Source organism: Castor canadensis, chromosome 10 (genome assembly GCF_047511655.1).
Source record: "Castor canadensis chromosome 10, mCasCan1.hap1v2, whole genome shotgun sequence".
NCBI lineage: Eukaryota > Metazoa > Chordata > Mammalia > Rodentia > Castoridae > Castor > Castor canadensis.
In genome coordinates, this window is record NC_133395.1 from 80,297,335 (window position 1) to 80,321,837 (window position 24,503).

The following is a 24,503-nucleotide window of genomic DNA, read 5'->3' on the forward strand; positions in this document are numbered from 1 at the left end:
TCAGACCAGATAAGGTACAATATAAATCCTGTGACTAAATGCTGTATTGTTTTTTTGGTGCATAGGACTATATTGAAAGATATCCACATGTGGGACTCATTCCAGACTTTTAATGGCACCATATTCTTAGTGTCCATAGTATTTATGAAATTTCAAAAACACTGTGTCACTAGTCTGTGAAGAGCTTTGATTTTATAGTAATAAAAATTTCAGAAATCTAATGACCTGAATGGAAACTTATTTTACGTATCACATAACCTCTTATGTGATGGAATTCCCATAATATGACTTATATTTGTTTTCTTCATTTCATAGGATGGTTTCTGGAAACTCACACCAGAACTAGGACTCACGTTAAAGCTTAATACAAATGTTTTATACAACTTTCTTGAAGAAAAAGGCATTCAATCTCTAGGTAAGTCAATTGTTGTCAGTTCATTAAATTGCAATTTTCATTCATTTTTCCATTCATTCATAGGCATGGTCCTAATTTTAATAAATTATTTTGTAGGCTAGTTTATTTGTATAATAATTACTACAGTTTTGTATGACTGGAATGATATTTGTTAAACACTGAAGGAACTAATTAGGGTATTTTCTGTGCAGATTTGTCAGTGTATCTAGCACTACTGTAGAAAAACAAACCGAAAAACCTTAGCGTGACAGTCAGAGATTACCTTCTTCTCCATATCACAGACATTATTGGTCATCAGGGCAGTTCCGATCCATATAGCCATTTAGAGATCCTGACACCTTCAACATTGTGGCCCTTCTACCCTCAATATGTGACTTTAAATTAACCTAGTGGGACAGGGGAGCTCATACTTAGCCTGCTCAATGTCCTGGATTCAATCCCCAGCACCAAAAAATCAGTCAACAATCAATAAAAATCTAAAAAGTAACCTAGTGAAAAGGCAGAAAGAAAGACTACCCTGGCATTTATCCACCTGGTGGACAGGAGGAAGAGAGAGGAAGTGTGGCAACAGCTAGTGATAACTCCACTCTAGTAAGGGGGAATAGGGAAATGTGATTTTGAGCTTTGTGCCAGGCTAACTAGCTTTAATGAGGATCTAGTCAGTCTCTGCCAGATCCAGTTGTTCAACCTCTGGAGCTCTTTCTTATTATGGCAATGAACAAGACAGATGAAGAGGTCCAGCATCCTTGAATCAGCAAGTGGTTTAAAGGTTAAATGCTACCCCTGGGATAAGAAGGGGGGGTTGTTGCTTTTTTGTTTGTTATTGTTTTTTGATGGGGTATCCCTATATTACACAGGCTGGTCTCAAACTCCTGACTCAAGCAGTTCTCCTGCCTCAGACTTCTGAGTTGCTGGGGTATGCTACTGCACCCAGCTAGAAATTTACAAGTTTTTAATTCTACTTTACTTTTTTGAAGTACTAGGAATTGAACCCAGAGTCTCACAACTTAGTAAGCACATGGTCACTGATCTAATGTTTCTAACCCCTTTTTACTTTATTTTGAGAAGTTGACCATGGTGGCCTTGAACTTTCCATCCTCCTGCCTTAAATCCCGAATAGCTAAAATGACAGGCATATACCAGGTGTACACTAGTTGCTAGAAATTTCTTTTTCAAGAAACTAAGCATTAATCTACAAGCCATCAGTTTCCGTGGATATAGCAAATGGTTGTGTCTAACTACCCACCACCACCGAAATACCAGGCTTTTCATATTTTGGGCTGGGCAGATTGGCAGGTGTATCACCTGTTTGTCTCCCTGCAGACAAATGATGGAGGAGCTTTTACCAGAAAATGATGGTTATTAACTCTTGATAAAATGTCTTAAAACCACTCCTGAAGGCCCTAGGAACAATCAGAAATGGGCACTATCTGTAGTCATTGGATAGGCTTACCAGAAGACTGGGCCATTTAACTCAAATTAGAATAATAAGATGTGCTCAATAAAAATGGTCTAAACTGGAGGTGTGGCTCAAGTGCTGGAGCACCTGCCTAGCAAATGCAAGGTCCTGAGCTCAACCCTCAATACCACCACCACCAAAAAAAAATCCAAACTGCAGGATAGAAAGAATAAAAATTAGAATGAAAAAAAGGAGAGCACATTTAAGGTGATCCACATAGGTTTAGCATTTATGTCATTGTGTAATTGGGGTCCCAGATGGTGAAAGGGTAAAATATTTGAAAAAATACTGACTGATTTTTTTCTAAAATTAATGAAAGACATCGACTTACACATCCAAAAAAAAAAAAAAAAAACTGAGCAGAAAGCAATGTAGGATAAATACAAAATGACCACATTTAGACAGACCAGAGCCAAACTGCTGAAAACCAAAGATAAATTTTTTTGAGACAGGGTCTCACCTATGTAACCCATAAGGGCGTCATGCTTGCAAAGCAGGTACTCTACTGCTTGAGCCACACCTCCAGTCCCACTTATTCTATTTTATGGAATGAAGTGTTTCCTGATTCTAAAATTAAAAAACAATAAATCCAATTAAGATTTTTAAACTTAAAAAAAGAGAGAAGGAAACAAAGCCTGGCATGATGATACAGGCCTCTCCAATACTTGGGAGGCAGAGGCAAGAGTTTAAGGTCATCCTGTGCTTCATAGCAAGAAAGGAGGAAGAGAAGGAGGAGGAGTAGAGGAGGAAGGAGCTCAGGGTGTGACTCTGGTAGAGTGAATGGTTGAAATGCTTGGTGTCCTAGGATCAGCCTACAACCACTAAAAAATAAATTTAAAAGGAAAATAATAAAAGCTGATATAAGGTCAAAATACAAAAACCAATTGTAATTTTATATAGTAGCCATGAATAATTGGAAAGTGCAATTTTAAAATATCAATTACATTGACATTAAAAACATTAAATATTTAGCAATAAATTTAAAGGAAGATATGCTTGGTTTCCCAAGTGAAAACCACAAAACATTATTGTGAGAACTGTTAAAGGATTGAAATAAATTAGAACTTGTCCAAAAAAAAAAAAAAAGCCTACAATGGATATTGATAGACAGTCAGACAAACAGAACAAAGCAGAACATCCAGAAAGGAACCTATACTTTTATTCCATTGGTTTTCTACAAAGACCTCAATGAAATTAAGGAAAGGAAAGGCTTTTCATAATTGATATTATAACAATTAGATTTTAACATGGAAGAAAAATGAGCCTCAATCCTTCTTAACACCATATTCAAAAATTAATTCAAATCCCCAGCACTGCAAAAAAAATAATAATAATTTGAGATCGAGTATATAGCTCCGTGGCAGAGCACTTGCCTAGTATGCTCCAGGCCTTAGGTTTGATTGATCCCCAGCACTGAAAAAAAAAAGAAGGAAAAGGAAGGAAGGAGGAAAAGAAGTACTAACAGTTATGTTTCAGACAGTTAAAATTTGAGCTGCCTATTAGACATTCATAGAAATACATAGTTTGCTACAGGAGGCCAGAGAAGTCAGGATTGAAGGACTTCCAGGGAACCCTCAGTATGTCAGTAGTAATTAAAACCAGGGCTCTACATGAGATCATGCAAAGAAAGAGGGTAACCAGAGCAGAAAAGGCAGCGTGAGGACCATGCTTTAGGGTCACCAGGATTCAGGATCAAACAGAACAGGAAACACAGGCTAAGAAGGAAAGGCTAGAGAATTAAGAAGAAAACTAAGAAAAGGGAGAAGAGTCACAGGCACGAAGCGATAAGATTTCTTTTTCTTTTTTTGACACTACTGGGTTTGCTCTCAGAGCCGTTCACTTGTTAGGCAGGAACTCTACCACTGAGCCCCGGCCCCCGTCATTTTGGCTTTAGTTATTATTCAGATATGGTCTTGCTTTTGCCCAGGGCCAGTCTGGACCACAATCATCTAACTGTGGCCTTCTGCGTAGCTGGGATGACAGGCGCCCCTGCCACCAGGCCCAACTTATTTGTTGACATGGGGTCTCCCTAACTTTTTGTTCTCCCAAACTTGAACCACAATCCTGATCTCTGCCTCCTGGTAGCTGGTATTACAGACAAGAGTCACCATGCCCTGATTTTTTTTTTTTTTTGGTGGTACTAGGGCTTGAACTCAGGGCCTGTGCTTGCTACAACTTGAGTCATGCCCTCAGTCATTTGGCCTTTATTTTGGGTTTCATATAAGGTCTTGCACTTTTGTCCTTGCCAACCTCAGACTGCAATCCTCTTGCCTCCTGAGGAGCCATGCCACAGGCAAATCCCAACATGCCCCACTTGTTTCTGAGATAGGGACTCACTAACTTTTTGCTCAGGCAGGCCTCAAACAGTGATCCTCCTGTCTCCATCTCCTGAGTAGCTGGGATTATAGACATGCACTACAATGTCTGCCCTTTGTTTTTGTTTTTTGGGTTTGTTTGGTTTTTTTTTGGTGTACTAGGGGTTTTGAACTCAGGCCTTGTGCTTACTAGGCAAGCACTCTACTGCTTGATCCATGTCCTTTGCCCTTTTTGCTTTAGTTATGATTTTCATATCACCTAATAGCCCAATCGATTCTGCCTACTGATCTGCAGCCCAATCTAGAGCTGCCTGCCTTTCTTAGGTCTTGTGGCACCTTGAGGCCAGTCCCTGTGCACTGGATGGGTTGTTCAGATTAGCTGAGTATTTATTCATGCGTGGGCCAGTCGCACACGGGAAGAGAGATAGCATTTTGGCCCATCTTCGAGTTATTGGCACGAGCTTTAGGTTTAAATAGAGAAAGCTAAGTCAGTGCTTTTAACAAAAGCAATTTCTGAGCACCCATCATATTACCACAAATCTATTTTTGGAGATCGTAGTTGGCTTTGTGATTCTAGAATAGGGCCTGGGTCTGGACCAAAAATGATTCAGAACTATAATCTGGGTAGATTATATTTCTACCCAGAGAAAAGGAAGTGACATACAGAAAAGTGAGATGGAAACAGCCCCACTGGTTAAAGCTTGTCTGTCTTACTTGAACATGGTTTGAGCAGTTAGTCATGGGTGATTGGCTGAATGCACTACTTGTTGCAAGAGTGAGTTGCTGTCTTTAACACATAGTTAGGTTACAGTTTACTGCGCACAGAGAAATCTTTAGGTCAGACTTAAAAAATATGTACAGAGGAACTTTATACCAAATTTAACACTTTGTTTCGCCCCCCGCCCCCAGTCCTGGGAATCAAACCCAGAGCCTCAAGCATGCTAGGCAAGCACTCTGCCACAAAATTGTACCCCCAGCCCCAGCATTTGGATTTTTTCAGTTCGGGGGATTCATCTCTTGGCCTTATGCACACTAATCAGGCCTCAACTGCTAGGCTTCAGCCCCAGCCCAATAAATTTTTTTTTCTTTTTTTGTGACAGGGTCTCAGGGTTGGGGATGTGGCTCAAGTGGTAGAGTGCTCGTCTAGCAAACACAAGGCCCCAAATTCAAACCCCAGTACTAGAGGCAGGGGAAGGGGGAGTGGGAGGGAGAGAGAAAGAGAAAGGAAGGAAAGAAAAAGACAAGGAAAGAAGGGAGAGAGGTTGGGAGGGGTATCACTCTGACCTTAAACTCAAGATCCTCCTGCCTCGCCTTCTGAGTGCTGAGATTACAGGTGTAAGCCACCACACCTGACATTAGCATAACGGTTTAATGGAACTTTTATACATGAGCTTTTTGTTTTTAGGTACAAAAGGAAGAGAATGTCTCCTGGACCTGATTGCTACATTGCTAGTGCTACAATTTATCCGCACCCGGTTGGAACGACAGGGGGTAGTCTTCAAGTCACTGATGAAGATGGAGGACTCTTCCATTTCCAGGTGGCTGTAGTATTTTAATAAGCAGCTCACTGGTATTTTCAGCCATTTCCACATAAACCTTACAAGCAGCTACATGGAATTCTCTTACATGTATATACTACATGTCAGTGCAAAAAGAATTTGTTCACAGGTAACAACTTCTCGTGGTAGAAAGGACTGGCATGAGGTTTTTGCCTCAGGCTTCATGGGAACCATCTCAGAGAATGTGTGTGCAACTGAACACTGGAGCCCGGGTCTTTGGGCTCCTGATCGGTCCTCTTCACTTGGGTATGTCGACCTGTGTGCCTTTAGGAGAGCCACCCTATGGTTGGGAACAGGCCTGTTCCCAACAGCTGCTGGGAATGTAATGTAATTCACTGGTACAGCACTTACTTAGCATGCACAAGGCCTGGGTTCAATATCCAACACCAAAAAAAATTATAAGTAAAACTAGCAGGCTGGCATGGTGACACATTCCTGTAATACCAGAACTTGGGAGGTTGAGGCAGGAAAATCTCAAGTTCAAGGCTAGCTTGGGCTACTGTACAGGGAAAAAAAGTTAAACTAGCAAACTATAAATACATTCTGATCTCCTTCTTTGACAAATACAGCTTCAGATCCACCTGGAAGACAGGTTCAAATTTAGCCCTGGCTGCTCCCCTAGCAGTGTAAGAGTCGTGAGTGTACACGTGAATGCCCAATCTCACCATGAAAATCCAGCCGTACCCATGCAAGGGGCCACCGCTTAGCCACCCTATGCGGTAGTGGCACAATTCAGACTTAGGGGGGCAAATCCTGGGAGGCCCCTGGAAGAGGGCTCAGGGCCATCTGGTCTGGGAGCACTGAGGTTCAAGGTCTAAAAAGGATGCTGTGGGGTGGCACATTCTTGTGTCCCTACAGATGCTTATGCATTATTAAGGGGCCTGGCCAGAGAGGCCACATATACATAATTGCTTATGTTCTTTAACAGGTAAGATAAGGGGGAAAAGGTGAATAAAATTAATAATGTGGGGAAGGGAGAGGTTGGGTCAGTGGAAAGGACATGGACAAGGGTCCCCTAACATAAGCTGTTTTGCAGCTTTGACAGAGTTTACACAGTGGGCAAAATTTATATAGTTTCTAATTATTTTACAGAATACTACATAAAATTTAAAATTAAATGGATTAAAATAGAAAACAAAATGAAACAAATCTAACTATGGGTCATGTTGGTGGCTCATCCACCAAATAGGGAATATTTCAGGTAGTTTGAAACACAGTAATTTGGCTGTAACTGCCTACTGGAATGGTACCTCGAGCTAAAAGAATTACAGAGAAGAACTCTTATTAGTGAGTACTCATGTTGATAATGAGGGCAGAGGGGCTGCTTGTTTGTTTTTTGGGGGGTTGTCTTTTTTCTTTTTTGGTGCTGGGATTGAACCCAGGGCCTCACACATGCCAGGCAAGCGCTGTACCTCCGAGCTACATCCCAGCCCTTGTTTTTTGTTTTTGGCTGTCCTGGGTCTTGTGCTTGCTAGACAGGTGCTCTACCACTTGAGCCATGCCACCAGTCCTCACTAGTGCTTTTGATGTTGTTATTTTGGAAGATGGAGAGCTAGATATCAATATTGTTAGGAATTAAGACAGGTAACATTAAAGAAGCAAACCCCTGAGTCTCGAGCTTGAATTAGATCAAAGAACAGAGGAGCATGTACATTGCACCAGGGAAGTGCACCCAGTTTGTCTGGAATGAAGGGAAATAGACGCAAGAGAAAAGTAGTTTAGAGGACAACTTGGTCCGGAAGAGATGGTCCCAGTTTCCACCTTTTCCCCAAATGTTTGCTTCTTGCCTGAGGAGAGGGGTCTCAAGACCACCGAGCCCTCCTCCTGCCTGACTATGTACACACACCATGCTGAAGTGGGAGACAGGCCTGTGAGTCTTTATGGCTATTTGGAAATACCTGCCTCTTGTAGATACAGTTTCTTGACATTCGAATGAGAACTGCCCTGCACAAAGTGGATATCAGAGTTAATACCATGAGAGCCAAGTGTGGTGGCACATAACTGTAATCCCAGCTATTTGGGAGGTGGAAGCAGAAGGATCATGAATTTGGGCCAGCCTGGAAAAAGGCAGAGAGACTATCTCAAGAAACAAAATAAAGCTGGGTGTGGTAACACACACTTATAATCCCAGTACTTGGCCAACAGAGGTAGGAGGATTTCGGTGGTGGGATGGGCCTAGACAAAACCATGAGACCCTATCTGAAATACAAACAAAAGAAAAAAGGGCTAGAGGCATGGCTGAAGTGGTAGAGCATGAGGCCCTGAGTTCACACCACCAAAAAATTAAATTAAAGGACTGGGGCATAGTTTAAGTGACAGTGTGCTTGCCTAGCATGCACAAGGCCCTGGTTTCAATTCCTAGTACTGGAAAAAAAAAAATTTAAATGAGAATAGCTTTATGAAAGATCATAAAATAGTGTATAATGTCTGCATTTTCCCATGGCTTGAGTGCATCCTTAAAAAACTTAATGTAATTTTTAAAAAAGCATTTTAGGAAATTATATGCTAATAACTTGTGTGATTTTTAAATTTTTTTTGCAGCACTAGGAATTGAACCCAGGACCTCATTCACACATGCCAGGCATGCATTGTACCACTGAGGGACTTCCCCAGCCCCTAAGGTGGATATTTATATAAAGCATTTTTGTGTGAGTAATATATGTTATAAAAAATAGGGAAAAGAAAGTTGAGGTCAACCAGAATAAAGAGAGCTGAATGAATCAAAGTACTTAAAACCAGCTTTGTTAGATTCAGTAGTTAGTAACAAGAAAGTTGATAAATAATTATTGGGAAGCACTGGTCTTTTACCTGCTTTGGGTACACTCATTATTTTGGTACCCAGAGCCTCACACATGCTAGGCAAGCACTCTATCACTTGAGCCTACACCTCCAGACTTTTTCATCTTTTTTTTTTTTTTTTTTTTGAGACAGGGTTTTGCACTAACCTTGCCTGGGCTAGCCTGAAACAGTCAATTCTCCTGCCTCCTCCCAAGTAGCTGGGATTACAGGTGTATACTACCATACCCAGCTCACACTCATTTAGTATGTTCATCTCCTCACAATATTCATCATTTATCAAGTGCCTATTCTATGCCAGGGAACTGTTAAGCATGTGCAATTCATGAGGCCCATTGGACCTCATATTGTCACCATAACTGAGGAAACAGATTTTCAAGTGTGGAGTGAACACTGCACAATAGGTATCACACAGCCAAATGAAGACTTGAACCCAGCTCTCCACCACCACACTGGACCAATGGCCCCTCCCACATTCAAGATAAACAATCAGGAAGATGAAGAAGATTTTCAGAATTTTAAGTTTGCCCCCATAGGTTTTTCTTAAAAACTTAGGTGTGTTTTGCCTCTAGTTCTCTAACAAGAGAGGAGCAACTTAACACTGATGGAAGATCCCAGAAGATTTCCTTGTCTTAATTAAACAGACTATCTGACACTATCATATCGTGTGTTACAAACTTAACACACTAATCATGTGTTGTGCCCATTTTACCAGTAAGTTGTTCCTGGTTTGCTTGGCACAGTTAATATATGCAGATTTCATGGGTGACTCTCAGGTATTCTTCAAGTCACTAATCAAGTTGGGAATTCCAGGTACAGAGGAAGGGAGAGAAACAGAGGCCTCGTTTGTAAAACAGAACTTAAGTGTGCTCAAAGAACGGGTAGGATTTGGGTGGAGCAGAGTGTGATGGGATTAGCAGTAAACAATGCAGAGAGGTGAGAAGAAACTTGAGTTACCGAGGCAGCAAGGAGGCCTGTGAGACACAGAGGGAGCTGGGAAGTGATGGAGGCAATTGACTTAAAATATATTGACTTGGGAGGCTGAGACCAGGAGGATCACCATTCACTGCCAGCCTGGGAAAATAGTTCAAGAGACCCCATCTCCATAATAACCAGAGCAAAATGGACTGGAGGTGTGGCTCAAGCTGTAGAACCTGCTTTGCAAGTGTGAAGCCCTGAGTTCAAACCCTGGTCCAACAACAACAAAAAAAGACCCTAAAAATGTATTATTCAAGCTCAGATCCCATGTCAAGCTGGGAAAACTTTCCTAAGATGTCAAAGAGAATTGCTTTTGTTGAATATCTGAATTTTTGACAGAATCATTTTGTCTGATGTAACGTGGCAGATTTAGTACATTGCATGTGTAATTATATTCTGAGATCAATGGAAACATTGTTTTTCATCTAGAACTATTCCCTGGGCTTTTGAGAAAATAAAGAAAGCAAGTGAGTGGGTCAGAAGAACAGAAGGACAGTATCCATCCATCTGCCAACGGCTTGAGCTGGGGAAAGACTGGGACTCTGCCACGAAGCAGCTCCTGGGAATCCATCCTCTCTCCACTGCCTCACCTCTGGGCCGGGTCCTGTGTTACAGCCAAGGCTGAACCCAATGAAACTGTAGTTTACACTTTTCTCACACTTGTATGTCAAAAATAGTCAAACAGCAATAGATACCTTTTACTAGTAAAAAGTGTACATTTGATTAGTATCTAAAGTTAGTACCTAAAAATAGCACCAGATATATGTCTTAAATAAGATGCAGAAATCTTCTGAGATTAATGTTAATTAGTTCTTCACTTGTTTTGGCATCTGCTAGAACTTGTTAGTGAACAAAAGACAATATACAGGAAAGTTTTAAAACAAATTCTGCTATTTAATTATGGTTTTATTCAGTGTAGCAACTTTAAAATGGAAGCACAACTGATTTTAATCAACTAGCAAGCAATAATAAACCAAAAATGACAATATTAGAGTTTTTGTGTTTCAGTGTTTTAAGGTGATGGTTGGCGGGGGGCAGGGCTCACAGTTACACACACACTCAGGAGTCTAACTGGGAAGAAACCATGTTTGTGGCTGGCGGTTATGTTCAAGGCCTGTGCCTCTTTACAGGGCCCTGGGTACCTGGACTGTGGCTTGGTGTGCATGCTTCCTGTGTGGCTTCTTCATCTGCAGATCCTCCACAGGCTATTTGTCACTTAGAGAAACTTGGTTTCCCAAGTCATTTTTCCACAGATCTTGTTCTTGGTGTTAACATGCTAAAAAACTTACTGCCAAATCCAAGATTATTTAGGTTTTCTGCTATTTTATCCTCTACAAGTTCTCTAGTCTTGCATTTTACATTTAGGTCTGTGATCCATTTAATTACATTGTGTGAGTGGCAGAAGGACATTTTCCACCTTCGTTATGGCTTGACCTTGAAAAGTAAGAGGTGCAGCCTGTTAGAAGAAGCAGGTCACTGGGGGTGTGCCTTGGAAGGATGTGTGCTGTCCCCTGCCCTTTAACCTCTGCCAGTCTCTGCCTCCTGCCCACCACAAGGTGGGCCAATTTGTTTACCACGTGCTCCCACCATGATGCTCTGCCTCACCACAGGCCCAGAAACAATGAAGCCAGGGGCCATGGACTAAAACCATGAGCCATCCTCCCTCCTTTTAAATTATTTCTCTTAGGTATTTGTCACAGCAGCAGAAAACTAACACAATCTTTTTCCAGCCTGGGCCATTCCCCCCCTCCCTGTGTGTAAGACAGAGATTCTGGTCTTTTAGCTACACAAACCCCCATCTGGTCTCACTGCTGTTATTCACCAAATTCCCAGAACATCCTCTCATTCATGTGGAAAGGATTTTCCTTTCACTTCAAGTCCCACCTTCATCTTCAGTGTCATCTAACTCAATAGGTCCACCCTTTGGTAGGAATCAAATCAAACAGACACCAAGAACAGGTGTCACTCAGAACAAAATTATTTGGAGTAAATAAGGAGACCACGGAAATCAGTTCTGAAGACCACAAGAGTCCGGGCCTAGGGCCGAAAAACTAGGGCAAGCTGCAGTTTCTGTGGCAGGGAATGAGTGCTCGGGAGCGAAAGGTGACAACAGGCACCTCACTTGTCATCTTCTGGAAGGGAGGCTTTAGCTCTTTCCTAAGTAGAGCTTTTGGTATCATAATAAAGTTCGCCCCTGGATCACTGGCACATGTTCCTTAGGGTGGCTTGTGGAACATTATTTCTGAGAAATGACTTTCAGGAGATTTGTCAGGAAAACAACTTGATTTGGGGCTCCAGGTGCTGAGTGGGAGACATCTACACACTGCTTTCCCAGGATGGCCCTCTGCTAGCAGGCCTGATGCCCTAGGCCATCTGTAGTAACCTTTAAAGCTCCGTGGTAGTGACCTAAACATGAGCACTGACCTTAAAAAGGAGTGAAGAAGGGGGGAAAAAAGTGCAGAGGTTTTGCCTATATTTGAAAAACTCTTTTAATAGATAAAATCCCTGACTTGAGGTGTGGTTGAAGCGGTAAAGTGCCTGCTTTGCATTGCATGAGTGAATCCTTGAGTTCAAATCCCAGTCCTACAAAAAAAGACCTGTTACTCTAACCCTTGATTCAAAAAAACCTCATCAAAAGATGAGTAAGAGAATTCTTTCTGAGGCTTATGAAGAAATAAATCCAATGAAGGCGGCCTCCGTATGTTAGATGATCCATAAAGAAGAAAACAAGAGAAAACTACTTCAAGGGCTGGTAGAGCACTTGCACAAGGCCTTGGGTTCAATCCCCAGCACTGAAGGAAAAAAAGGGAAAGAGGAAGGGGGTGGGGGGATGGGGAGAGGTATAGAGGGAGGGAAGGAAACCCGCTCCTCATTGGTAGGTAGGGTGGAGGTACTGCAACCTTAGTTGCAGCACTGGCCTGCCTCAATGGCTTAGTTGTAGACAGATGGCCCAGTCGGAAAGGATGCCAGCTGTAAAGTGGTTGTGTACACTAATGTGAACCTGCCAGATAGTTACCTTACATTGCCAGAACAGTATGAAAGGCCTCTGTTCTGGAGAGATACTCCTGTGGCTGGTGTTTGAGAAAGAGACTGCTAATTGTACTACACAACTTACAGGGTTTGACTCCGCTGACCATCCAGCTACAGGTCAACAACGCACTGTGACATCAAGTGTTCCCTCCCCCACACCAAGCAAGCCATGCTACAGCAATGGCTGTCTACTGGGCGTCCCCTAGAGCAGTTCAGTTATGACATTACCTACCTGGAGGTAGGTAAGGTCACAGTGACAGGCTGAGGGCTCCAAGACTGCCCCACTGTAGATGGCAGTCACAAACCCCAGTTGTTTTACCTGAGCTTCTGACCACCTGGCTCTAAATCAGGGTTGCCCCAGCCAGCTTCTTGAGTTTGACTAATTTGCTACAGCAGCTCACAGAATTCAGGGCAATACTTTACTTGTATTCACCCATTTATCATAAAGGATGTTAGAAAGAATACAGAGGATGAGACACAGAGAGCGAGGGGCACAGAACTTCCACACCCCTCTGGGGTGCCACCCTTCTAGGAGGGCCACAGTTCAGCTATCCAGAAGCTCTCCAAACCCTGTCCTTCAGGCGTTATTTATTTTTGGTGGTACTGGAGTTTGAACTTAGGGCCTCATGCTTGCAAGGCAGGCACTCTACCACTTGAGCGGTACTGCCAGCCCTCCATGGAGCTTTTTATGGAAGCTTCATTGCATATACATCACTGATTCCACCGCTAGTCAATGGTGACCAATTCAACCTCAGTTACTGTCTTCTCCCAACCCTTCCTTCCTACCCTGTTCTCTCCAATGATCAATGCCAGTCTTGATGCCACCTAGGGACTGCCAGCCATCAGTCAACTCCTTAACATACAAAATGGCACAGACCACTTTGCAGAGTCCAGGGATTTTAGCAGTGGTGTCAGGAAATAGGACAAAGATCAAATATATATTTCACAATATCATGAATACATCTCCTATCTACAATATTACTTTCTAACCAATGGGATGTGAGCAAAATTGATCCTGGCAACTTTCAGGTCAGATCCTTAAGAAAGGAAATTGCTTGCTGTGGAGCACACCTGTAATCCCAGCTACTTGAGAGACAGAGGTTAGTAGACCGTCTTCTGAGGCCAGTTAGCCTTATCTGATAAGTTAGCACAGTATCTGAAAAACAAAAAAACTAGGAGTGTGGCTCAGGTGATAGAGTACTTGCCCATCAGGCAGAAGCCCTGAGTTCAAGAAAGAAACAGAGAGAGGTAGAGAAGAAGAGAGGGAGGGAGGGAGGGAGGGAGAAAAGTCAACTCATGCTTGTTTACCATATCCAACCCTTTCTTCTACTCAGGGGCCGAGGTCAGCTTCCTTTCTGCAGGTGAGGGCACACGCTGGGGGCTGGAGGGCCACAAGAGAGAAGGAACCTCTATTCTTGTGTGGAACAGAACAAAGACACCTGCTCATGCTAAAACTACCTGCCCACTTCTAAGCTGCTCAGTGAGAAAGAACCGCACTTTATCTTGTTTGAACTATTGATATTTGGATTATTTTTCTGACAAGAGCTTAGCCAGTTTTGTAAATAACCAGCCTTATCCGACACCCTACTGCTACCAAAGCTCCTTGTCTATGCCTCCCCAGGACAAGAATTCAAACCCCAGTACTGCCAAAAAAAAATTTTTTTTTAATGGAAGTTGCTTGACACTTTTCTGGCATTTATAATCTCCTACTCCCCCTTGTGTCTGTCTGTGGTATCACAGGCTGTCACTATTTAAAAACCTATGGCACACACCTTTGTTCTCCAAGTCAGGGAAGACTGGAACATACCCCTCAGGAAGATTCCCCCCAAAGCCTTCTTTCATCCCTTCCCAAGAAAAAGACGAGCTGGGAAATTTTGATCATACCACAGTGTGCTAGGATAGGCTATGTTAACAATTACAATGCGTGTCCAGCCTCTAATCCAGTGCCTCTGAACTCTCTTCTTAACTAGGGCTTGACTTTGGACTTCTGTGTTCGCCTTTGCATCACAAAACTTTATTTCACAGTTTTGGTAAGACTCTTGATAAATTATTTTAGCAAGAATCCTCCATTCCTGATATCATCCTCAGTATCTGATCACATTCTTCATCCTCCACCATCATTCAGGGGACATCTGACCACCCTGACCTACCTTCAACAAGAATCATGCCAAATAATTTTTACTAGAATCCTCTCTTTTTTTAGCCCAAGCTGGCCTTGAACTTGTGGTCCTCCTGCTTCACCTTCCCCAGTGCTGAGATTATAAGTGTGGTCCATCATTCCTGGCTTCTCTCTAACTCTTGAGGTCTGCTCTTGTTAACTTTCCATCCTCTGCTCCCCTCCCCTTCCTTGGCCATAAGTCCCCACTTGTCCTTGTTTAACAAGGACAATTGTCATGCTATTCTTCAAGGGTAGGTGAGATGCCAGTTTCCCACCTGTTCCCATGCCTCTCTTCTTGGCTTTGTGTACCTCTGGATGATTCCACCTTTAACTTATTTCTAGGGTTCTCGGAAAGGCAATTTTGTCCAAATACTGTTGCTAAGTTGGTGTCTCCTAGGGGGAACAAGATCTTGGGGTGGCTTCTTCTGCCATCTTGCTTACATCAATCCTCACTACATGGCAAGCACAAGGCCCTGAGTTCAAACCCTGGTAAAGCAATAAAAGGGGAGGCTGGGGAGTAGAGTGCTTACGTAGCATGTGTGAGGTCCTGGGTTCAATTCCCAGTACTGAAACAACAACAACAACAACAAAAAAAAACAAGGAAAAAGTCAAACAGCACTACATTGCTAAAACTGAGGCAAATTAGAGAAAATGGGACATGGAATCAAAAGCCAGAGACTAAGCAAAGTGCTGCATTAATGAATGAGCTGACTAGAAGCACACACAACTTTCTCCTGGGTCTACACTCCCCCACTGAGCTGCAGCACACTGTAGAAAAGCATCCTTCTGACCTTGTTCAAGTGATTACTGTGCCCTGAGAATGGGGCAAGCATGTCTTAAGGAAAAACACCTTAAGAGAAACATTTGGTCAAATGACTCCTTTGACCATAAAGATGCTTGCAAAAGAAAAATCAGACATCTGTGTCACAATAACCCAGATTTAACAAAAGTAACCCAAGCTGATCACATCAAAACACTGTAACAGACAGCATGATTAAAGCTTACCAGGTGCTCATCACAAAGAACACTTATCCTAAGATGTGTGGCAGAATTCCCGGCCCTGCTTTGTCAGCATAATTACCCTGATGTTAAATCAGCCCTCATGTCGCATCCTCACACCTTCACTTCACTCACAAAGTGTGCTGTGCTGCTTGCTGAGTAAAATCTTGTCTGGTGTCTCTGCTAAAATTCCTTTCTGCACCAGAGACAAGAACCAGTGGGGACCGAAGAATTGAGGTTTCCTCCCTTCTGGAGAATTTTCTCACACCCAACAACCCCAGTTGGGAGGGGAATAAATGTGAGGGAGAATAAACAGCAGAAATGGCTCTGGGAACAAATGGCAGATATGCCCCTGGAAATGTAAAGGGGACAGATGGCAGAAGTAGCTTTGTTTTCGATAAAGGAGACAGGAAATACCTAGTGAGGAGCGGGCTTCTCGCCCAAGTAATAAAGCACAGCAGTCTTCTAGATAAGGGAGACAAAGAAGCATTCTTAAAGGCAAACATCTAAAGAGATGAAATATAGCCGGTGGCTCACGCCTGTAATCCTAGCTACTCAGGAGGCAGAGATCAGGAGGATCACGATTTGAAGCCAGCCTGGGAAAATAGTTCCTCGAGACCCTATCTTGAAAAAACCCTTAACAAAAAATAGGGCTGGTGGAGTGGCTCAAGTTGTAGGCCCTGAGTTCAAACTCCAGTACCACAAAAATAAATTAATTAATTAATTAAAATAAAATAAAATATAGACCCCCTGAAGAAAAGTAACACAGCAAACTTTCCCGAGATAAACAAAAAGGGGGTTCTTGCCAGAATAATCAGTGGTAGTTACAGAAGGTACAAATGACAGGTTTCAAGGACAGGATGGACTAACAAGACCCTCTCGGAATGTCCAGTCCAATGAGGATGAGGGGCAGCCAGATAGTCAGGTTCAGCAAGAAGTAAATTAAATAGCTAATTACAGAAACAGCTTCAAAGTAAAGTGGTGGGGTGCCTAAGTGAGGCCCCTATACTATCTCATGACTCCAGCTATTCTACAACTCAGCTCTTTCACTAAGTCCCTCCCATCGTGCTTTGCTATCCTTTCAATAAACTTTGTGCTTGCTTTAACTCTTAACTTCTGGTCCAGCGTCTTTAGTCATCGACTATGCAGGACACGAACTCGGGCAACAATATTCCAGTATCATAGTGACAAGACCAAAGGTTGTTCTTCAGAAATTGGTAAACTCCTTGCCAACCTGAACAAAGAACAACTGAGAAACACAGGTACACAACATCAGAAATTAGGAAGGTGAGAGTAACAGAATCCTGAGAGAATTCCATATACGACCTCACCCCTGAAAATTTTAAATCTCTCTCAGAAAATACACAATTTTCAACGTTAACAGACTGTTAAATGTTAAAATCTGTAGGGGAACTGCTCTACCATGGCCCTGGTCGCCTCTCACTGTCACCATAGGCCACACAGGCGAAGTTCCTGGCCTACAGCTGATCTTAGGCTTGTGGTGCTTCTGAAGCATGATGATGGGGGGCTTGTGAGGAACACACCTGGCTCCAGGTCTGACAAGGTCTGACCTCAGGCAACAGAGCCTTTAACTGCAGTCTAGAATTGGCTCAGTGACCCAGCTCCTTTGTCTTCATGGCATTTTGCAGAGTGGGACAAGGAGCATGGGGACAGGTATTTTGGACAGCTCTTCCTTTTACTGTTTATGTAAGTAATAAACCATCCACAGCTAAAGAGGGTTAGTCAGGGTGAGTTCAGTGGTAGGGTGATTGCCCGGCATGCATGAGACTGTGGGTTCAACCCCCAGCATCACAAATAAATAAAACACAGTAAAATCCCAACTCTTGTCAAAAGACAACAATAAGTAAATAAATAAACAGGGATTGTTGTGGGTTTTGTGGCTAAATCTGTCAGACCTTGGTCTTGCCTGCTATGTGGTTAACATAAGCACAGCTCATCTGCCTTACCTTGGCTAGGGGACTTAAAAGACTGAAGGTGCCATGTAACAGAGAGGGCATGGGTAAGTAATGTTCATTGGAGGCATCTATAGCTGACACTTTTTTTTTGATACTGGGGATTGAAGGCAGGGCCTCACACACGCTGGGCAAGGACTCTACCACTTGAGCCGACCCCCCAGCCCTACAGTGGACCCTTGAAAGAGAATTAGAGGCCTGGAACCCACCCTTGAAAATTCGTGCATATGTGTTTTTTGCTTTGGGGTATTTTTGGGGGGGGATGGGTGGGTACTGGGGTTTGAACCCAGGGCCTTGCACTTGCTAGGCAAATGTGTACCACTTGGGTCACACCCCTGATCCCTCCTCCTCCCAGAATAACTTTGGACTCTCCAAAAACTACTTGTAGCCTGCTGTTAACTGAAAGCTTTACCAACAACATGAACAGTCAACTAATACACATTTTGCACACTGTACATCTTAAATATGGTGAGAAATACGCAAGACCCTTGAGCCTTTTTCCTTTTCTGTACCAGGGACTGGATCCAGGGCCTTCTTTGAGCTAGGCAAGAGCTCTATGACTCAGCCACATCCCCAGCCCTTAACTTCTTAATGTCTTTGACGTTTCTAGGCTACACAGTTTGCCAGCAAGGGTTTTCAAATTATTTAAAATCATGGCTGGGGATGCAGCCATAATTCTCGGGAACTACTTGCCTGGGATGGCTTCAAACCACAATCCTCCTGATCTCTGCCTCCTGAGTAGGCAGGATTACAGGCGTGAGCCACCAGTGCCCCGCTATTTTTTCGTTGTTGCAGTGCTGTGGATTGAACCCCAGGCCTGGTGTATACTTAGCGAGTGCTCTACTACTCGAGCTATGCCCCGCCCCACCCAGTGATGTTTTGATATGCGTACAAATTGTGTGATATTTAAATCCAGGCAACATATCTATCTTTTCAAATACTTACCATTTCTTCATGGTGAAAACATTCAAAAATCCTTCTGGATTTTGAAACATACAGTACATCATTATCTATTGTCAACTATCATCATCTATAGTCAAATATTTCTGAGTTAGTTAAAAAACTTTACCATTAATATATGTAAATTTTTTATTTAAAAATACATAAAATCGGGACTATAATAAACCCATGAAGATTTAAAATATTAGGGCTGGGGGTGTAGATTAGTGGTAGAGTGCTTGCCTAGCATGTGTGAGATCCTGGGTTTGAGCTCTAGCACCATAAAAAAATAAAAATAAAACATTTAAAATATATTGCCAAAAAAAATAAAATAAATTGCCAGGGGCTGGTGGAGTGGCTCAAGTCGTAAGAGTGCCTGCGTAGCAATCGTGAGGCCCTGAGTTCAAACCCCAGTACCAAGAGAGAAGAGAAATATGTTGCTAGTCTGGAAGCGTGGATCAAGCAGTAGAGAACCTGCCTAGCAAGCACAGAGCCCTGAGTTCAAACCCTAGTACTACCAAAAAAAAAAAAAAATCTACCTTTTTCATCTCAAGTTTTATAAATGTACAATAGTCTTCTCTTGCCAGCTGTCCTATTCGGATTTCCCACATTCTGGATTTGTCTGTTTGCTTTTTTTCTTTCCTCTTTGTAAACTGGAAATCAGATCTAAAGGCCTGAGTAGATTTAAGGTCGATTTTGGGAACAGGAGGCATATAGTCTAGTTGTTCTATTGTCAGTCATGCAAACAGCCATCAGTGTGTTTCCAGAGTGGAGTTGGGTTTTCACTAACTCTGTGAACATACAATGCCTCCCTAATGGCTTGGTTCCCTGGATCTCCCCTGCCCCTCTTTCCCTCCCTCCTCTTCCTTTCTTGGGGATCAACCTGTCACCTGGTACATGAGCTCTACCATTGAACTACACTCCCAGGAGTCTTTTTCATGCACATTGTGATTTTCTAACTTTTCTTCTACACTTATTTGCTAGAATTCATTTATAAAAATGAGCTTTCCCCATCAACTAATTTTTTTTTTCAATACTGAGGCTTGAACTCAGGGCCTACACATTGAGCCACTCCACTAGCTCTTTTTTGTGATTGGTTTTTTCAAGATAGGGTCTTGCAAACTATTTCCCCCAGCTGGTTTCAAACTGCGATCCTGATCTCTGCCTTCTGCATAGCTAGGATTACAGATGTGAGGCGCTGGTGCCTGGCAACTAATTATTACGTGTTTAAATTTTTAGTTCTTAAAAAAAACTATCCATGTATCCAGGAGGGCCTAGTGGTAAACGCCTGTAATCCCAGCACTCAGGACAATAAGGCAGAAGATCACAGTTCCATGACCGCATGGGTTACATAGTAAGCTCAAGGCCAGCCTGGGCTTCATAGTGAGAAAAGAAAAAGAAAAGAAAAAAATACAGAAAGACACATATACACACACACACATATATACATATATATTATATGCTATATAATTGTTGGAATCATGTATCTGCTTTATAGAATGAGGGTCCCTGGACCACAGAGCTGATGATCTCTGATGCTCTGTATTTCTATCCCTAATGACTAGTGATCGTAGGTAGGACACATTTAATAAACTAAATAAATAACAAATAACTGAGCCAACTCAAAGATCTAGGGAAGGGATTCTCTCCAAAAGGGTCTGCTGGATCATAGCTTATTCCTCTTTTATTTTATTTTATTTTTTTTTGGTACTGGGGTTTGAACTCAGACCTGGGCACGCATACTTTAAGCCACACCCCTGCCTTTTTTTTTTTTTTTTTTTTTGCTTTTAGTTATTTTTTGCTTTTAGTTATTTTCTGGCTAGGGTCTCACCTTTTTGACTGATGCAGCCTCAGAACAGATTCTCCTACCCTCCCAAATAACTGGGATTACAGGCATGAGCCACGATGCCCAACTCGGGTATTTTGAATTCTAAAAAAAAGCAACACATAGAAAAACAAAGTAATGTAAATTGGGAAATAAATGCTTTTTAGCCTAATAAACTACCTCATCTTTAAACACTACTCATCGAAATAAAAGTCCTAGGAGCTACATTTGATACACACACGCGCTAAACCATCAGTATCACATATGACTCCTAGGCATGGGTTCCACTCTGGTCTCAGCATCAGGCAGGGTGCTTTTCCTAGAAAGCCCGGGGGATTTCCCCCCCTCCGGGACTTAGGAGCGCGAGCGTCCTTCCGGGAGAGGCACAGCCCCAGGCTCCCCAGGCTGCCTCCCTCCCCCACCGTCCCCAGAGCCCGCGTGCCGCGGCAGCCCCTCCCACTCAGCTCTAGTGACCCCTTCCGCCCCTCCCCCAGGCGGCATTCTTCCGCCCCGAGGCCCCTCGACCTGCCCACCCGCTTCCCGTAGGCTCCGCAGGGCCCTGGCGCACCCGCATTTATGTGATTGGTTGAGGGGCGTGTCACTCTGGGCCTCCGCGCTCACCATTGGCTGGTTTTCCTCACGGTGGCGTCACGCCGCCGAAGTGGCTAAGGGCAGAGCGCCGAGCGCGAGGAGCCGCCGGGAGGTTGCGGGCTGTTTTTCTCGGCGGTTTGCGGAGGTCCTACGATGGCGGCAGCGGTCCCTGGTGTGGAGGCAGCAGGTGTGACCGCAGGACCTGTGTCAGGTGCGTACGGCACTGGTGAAGCTCCTGAAGCCGAAGGAGGAGTTGGAGCGGCCGGCGGAGAGATGGACGCAGCCATGAGAGGAGCGGAGGCTGTTGGGGACAGCGAGGAGGACGGGGAGGATGTGTTCGAGGTGGAGAAGATCCTGGACATGAAGACCGAGGGGGTACGGAAGGGGCCGGGGAGGCTGGCGCGGTCCGAGCCGAATGCCGCCGCCGCTAGCCGGGCGCGAGCCGCGACCCCCGCGGCGCCGGGGGCTGGGGGAGCTTCGGGCTTGTGACGTGTTGGCGTGCACGTGGAGCCCCCGTGCCAGAGAGAAGGGTCGTGAGCTGTGGGTGCGTCCTCGCGTACTCTTCCACGCCATCTTCCCAACCCCCTGGCCGCGAGTCAGTCATTTCTGTGTGTTCCAAGAATGGGATGTTAATGGCCGTCAAAACCTAGTGAGAGCCGGGCACGGTGCTCACGTCTGTAGACCCAGACACTTGGGAGGCATGTCGATCGGGAGGATTGAGGTTCGAAGCTACCCTGGGCAAATAGTTTGAAAGACCCCCCCCCATCTCCCAGATAACCAGAGCAAAATGGATTGTAGGTGTGGTTCAAGCGGTAGAGCTAGTTCAAAGCTCTGAGTTCAAACGTCAGTCCCATTAAGAAAAAAAACTTAAAACCACAAAAACCTAATGATTCTCATTCCTCTCTCCCCTGCGCATTGTATGATCGTAACCAAACAGTAAACTTGAAAATTGCTTCATACTGTGTCTGGGCGCCTGAGGTTCTCCTAGCCTGGCAGAGTCTTGCAAAACTTGGGGTCTACTTGTCGGTGAAAGCCTTTTTTTTTGACCCCGATCCCTGCAGAGAGAGGTGCTTTCTCTTCTGTACTCCTGTAAAGAGGTGGAAACCTTTTTTAACTTAAGGCATTGTCGTTCTTCATACATTCTTTCCTGCTCTAGATTGTGGGCTTCTGTAATGGGGGTGGGAGGGATGTGATTTTTGTGAAGCTTTGCATCTCTGGTACTTAGTCCAGTCTAGCGTGCAGTGTCTGCTTTTGTGTGGATCCGATTAGTAAATGGGTAAGTGACTCGTGGGCTTGGGGACTGAAGCAAGGGGGATGGTCGAACAGCAGGAAAACAGCCTGTCTTAGTAGATTAGTAGATGAACAGAGGCCCCACATACTGATTTGGCTTTATTGTATTCATCTTATTTTTTATTATTTCCCACTTTTCATACTCTGCTTAATGTTTTGTCTAACCATTCGACAAACTTTTTTTTAAAAAAAATCAACTGCTGTGAGGTCCTGGTGGTAGAGATTTAATTTGTGGGTGGGGGGAGGGGTACTGGGTTTGAACTCAGGACCTTGTGCTTGCTAGGCAGGTGCCCTACCACTTAAATTATGAGCTCAGCCCTCCCCCTCTTTTTTTCTGTACTGTGGTTTTAAACTCAGGGCCTACCTACTCCTTGAGCCATTCCACCAGCCCTTTTTGTGAGGTCTCCCTAACTAATTGCCTGGTCTGGCTTCCAACCGTGATCGTCCTGATCTCTGCCCCCTGAGTAGCTAGGATTACAGGGTGAGCCATCGGTGCCTGGCTTTATTCATGTAATTTTTTTGAGACAGAGTCTTGCTTTGTCCCCAGGCTCACCTCCAACTCTGGATTCTCCTTCCTCAACCTCCTGAGCAGGTATTACAGGCTTGTACCACTTCACTGGACTTGAGGATATTGTCTTTATAATCAAGATAGTTCACCTATTCATTCATATGATATTTAATTTTGTTGCTGTCAAAGAATGGTAGGCACTATACTTAAAGCCTCGTGTTTTAGTCTAAAGTGGATGAAACTAAGAAACTGAAAGGTGTGATGGAAAGTTGAGTTAAAATTCTAGTTGTGAAGCTGGGCGTGATGGTCACATCTGTAATCCACATTTGAGAAGCTGAGGAAGGAGAATCAAAAGTCCAAAAGAATACATAACGAGTAGTGAGTTTGAGGCCTGCCTGAGCTACACAGTGAGACACTGTCTTAAATTAAAAAACAAACAAACAAACAAAAAAAACCGCAAGTTGTCAAGACCTTGGAGTTTCAGGTGCTCTTCTGAATGACTGATGCATAAGATGAGAGATTTTAGGTCTGTAGAGCAGGACTGGGGTAGTTTTTAATCCATTAACTGCTGAGTGAACAAGCCAGTTGCCAAGTTTATAGTCCTGATAATAGTTCAGTAGGCCTCCTTATAGTCTAGATGTTTAAAACTTCAGCAAGAACACTTAGTACCTTTTTTTTTGGTTGTGGTGGTACTGGGAGTTGAACTCAGGGCCTTGTGCTTGCTAGGCAGATGCTCTACCACTTGAGCCACTCTACCAGCCCAAGAACACTTAGAATTGACTCACTTTTTGCTATATTATGTATGCATATATATACAAAAAATTTTATTTAATTTTTCGTTGGACTGGGGTTTGAACTCAGGGCTTTGCTCTTGCAAAGCAGGCACTGTACAGCTTGAGCTGCACCTCATGTCCATTTTGCTCTGGTTATTGGAGATGGGGTCTTTTAAACTATTTGCCCCGGCTGACCTCAAACCGTAATCCTTGCTACTCTCCTCCTGAGTAGCAAGGATTATAGGTGTGAGCCACTAGTGCCTGGCTCTGTTTATTTTTTACAGTGCTGGGAATTACATCTAGGGCCTTGCCTATGCAAGACAAGTGCTCTACCACTGAGCTACATCCCAGCCCTATAGGTAGCATTGTTTGTTTGTTAACTGGTATATTTTAATAACTGTTAAAAAAAAAAGTGTGCAAATCTCTGTATATATGCACATAACCCATACATTGCTATTTAAAACTTATTTGGGATACCATAGTAAACAACAAATTCTAGTATAGGAATAGAAAAAGATATCAGTAAGCATTTCAAATTGGATGTCAAGGGTGATTAGTGGTTGGGTAGGCAGAGAAGTTGTAAGGCAGAGAATGGCCTTAGGTCAGAGGGCCCAAACTCTCAGCTAACTGGCTTGCAGACTTGTTTGTTTTGGTTGGCACACACTTTTTTTTTTTTTTTTTAGCTTGAAATTAGTTGCTAACATTTACATTTCTGGAATTTTCACATAAAAAATCTGTATGTGAAGCTGAAAATGGCAGCAGTGGGACCTCACCACACACCACCTACTCTACAGTTTTCACTCTTCCTCATTTTCTTAGTCCCTGCCAGATTTGCTCATTTACCCACCTTCTGCAGAAAGCAGAGGCCCAGGTAAGGTAATGAAGCTCTGGAGGC

The 24,503-nt window shown here is 43.4% G+C and overlaps 2 protein-coding genes across 5 annotated transcripts in view; both read left to right on the top strand.

Moving 5' to 3' along the window:
• Parp4 (poly(ADP-ribose) polymerase family member 4) overlaps window positions 1–10,510 on the top strand; it is a 98,643-nt gene extending 88,133 nt beyond the window's left edge. For 3 of the 4 annotated variants that reach the window (XM_074043662.1, XM_074043661.1, XM_074043663.1), the window contains 3 exons: window positions 316–415; window positions 5,595–5,727; window positions 9,952–10,510. In XM_074043662.1, the coding sequence (XP_073899763.1) occupies window positions 316–415; window positions 5,595–5,727; window positions 9,952–10,147 (429 nt within the window). In that variant the 3' untranslated portion in view covers window positions 10,148–10,510. Of the gene's footprint in view, window positions 1–315; window positions 416–5,594; window positions 5,728–8,289; window positions 8,370–9,951 lie in introns of all 4 variants that reach the window. The other variant, XR_012436285.1, reaches the window with a different exon arrangement.
• Window positions 10,511–21,088: 10,578 nt separating this feature from the next.
• The window catches only part of Mphosph8 (M-phase phosphoprotein 8), a 31,849-nt gene continuing 28,434 nt past the window's right edge, over window positions 21,089–24,503 (top strand). The window contains exon 1 of the mRNA XM_020177081.2: window positions 21,089–21,412. Within this exon, the coding sequence (XP_020032670.1) occupies window positions 21,191–21,412 (222 nt within the window). The 5' untranslated portion in view covers window positions 21,089–21,190. The remainder of the gene's footprint in view (window positions 21,413–24,503) is intronic.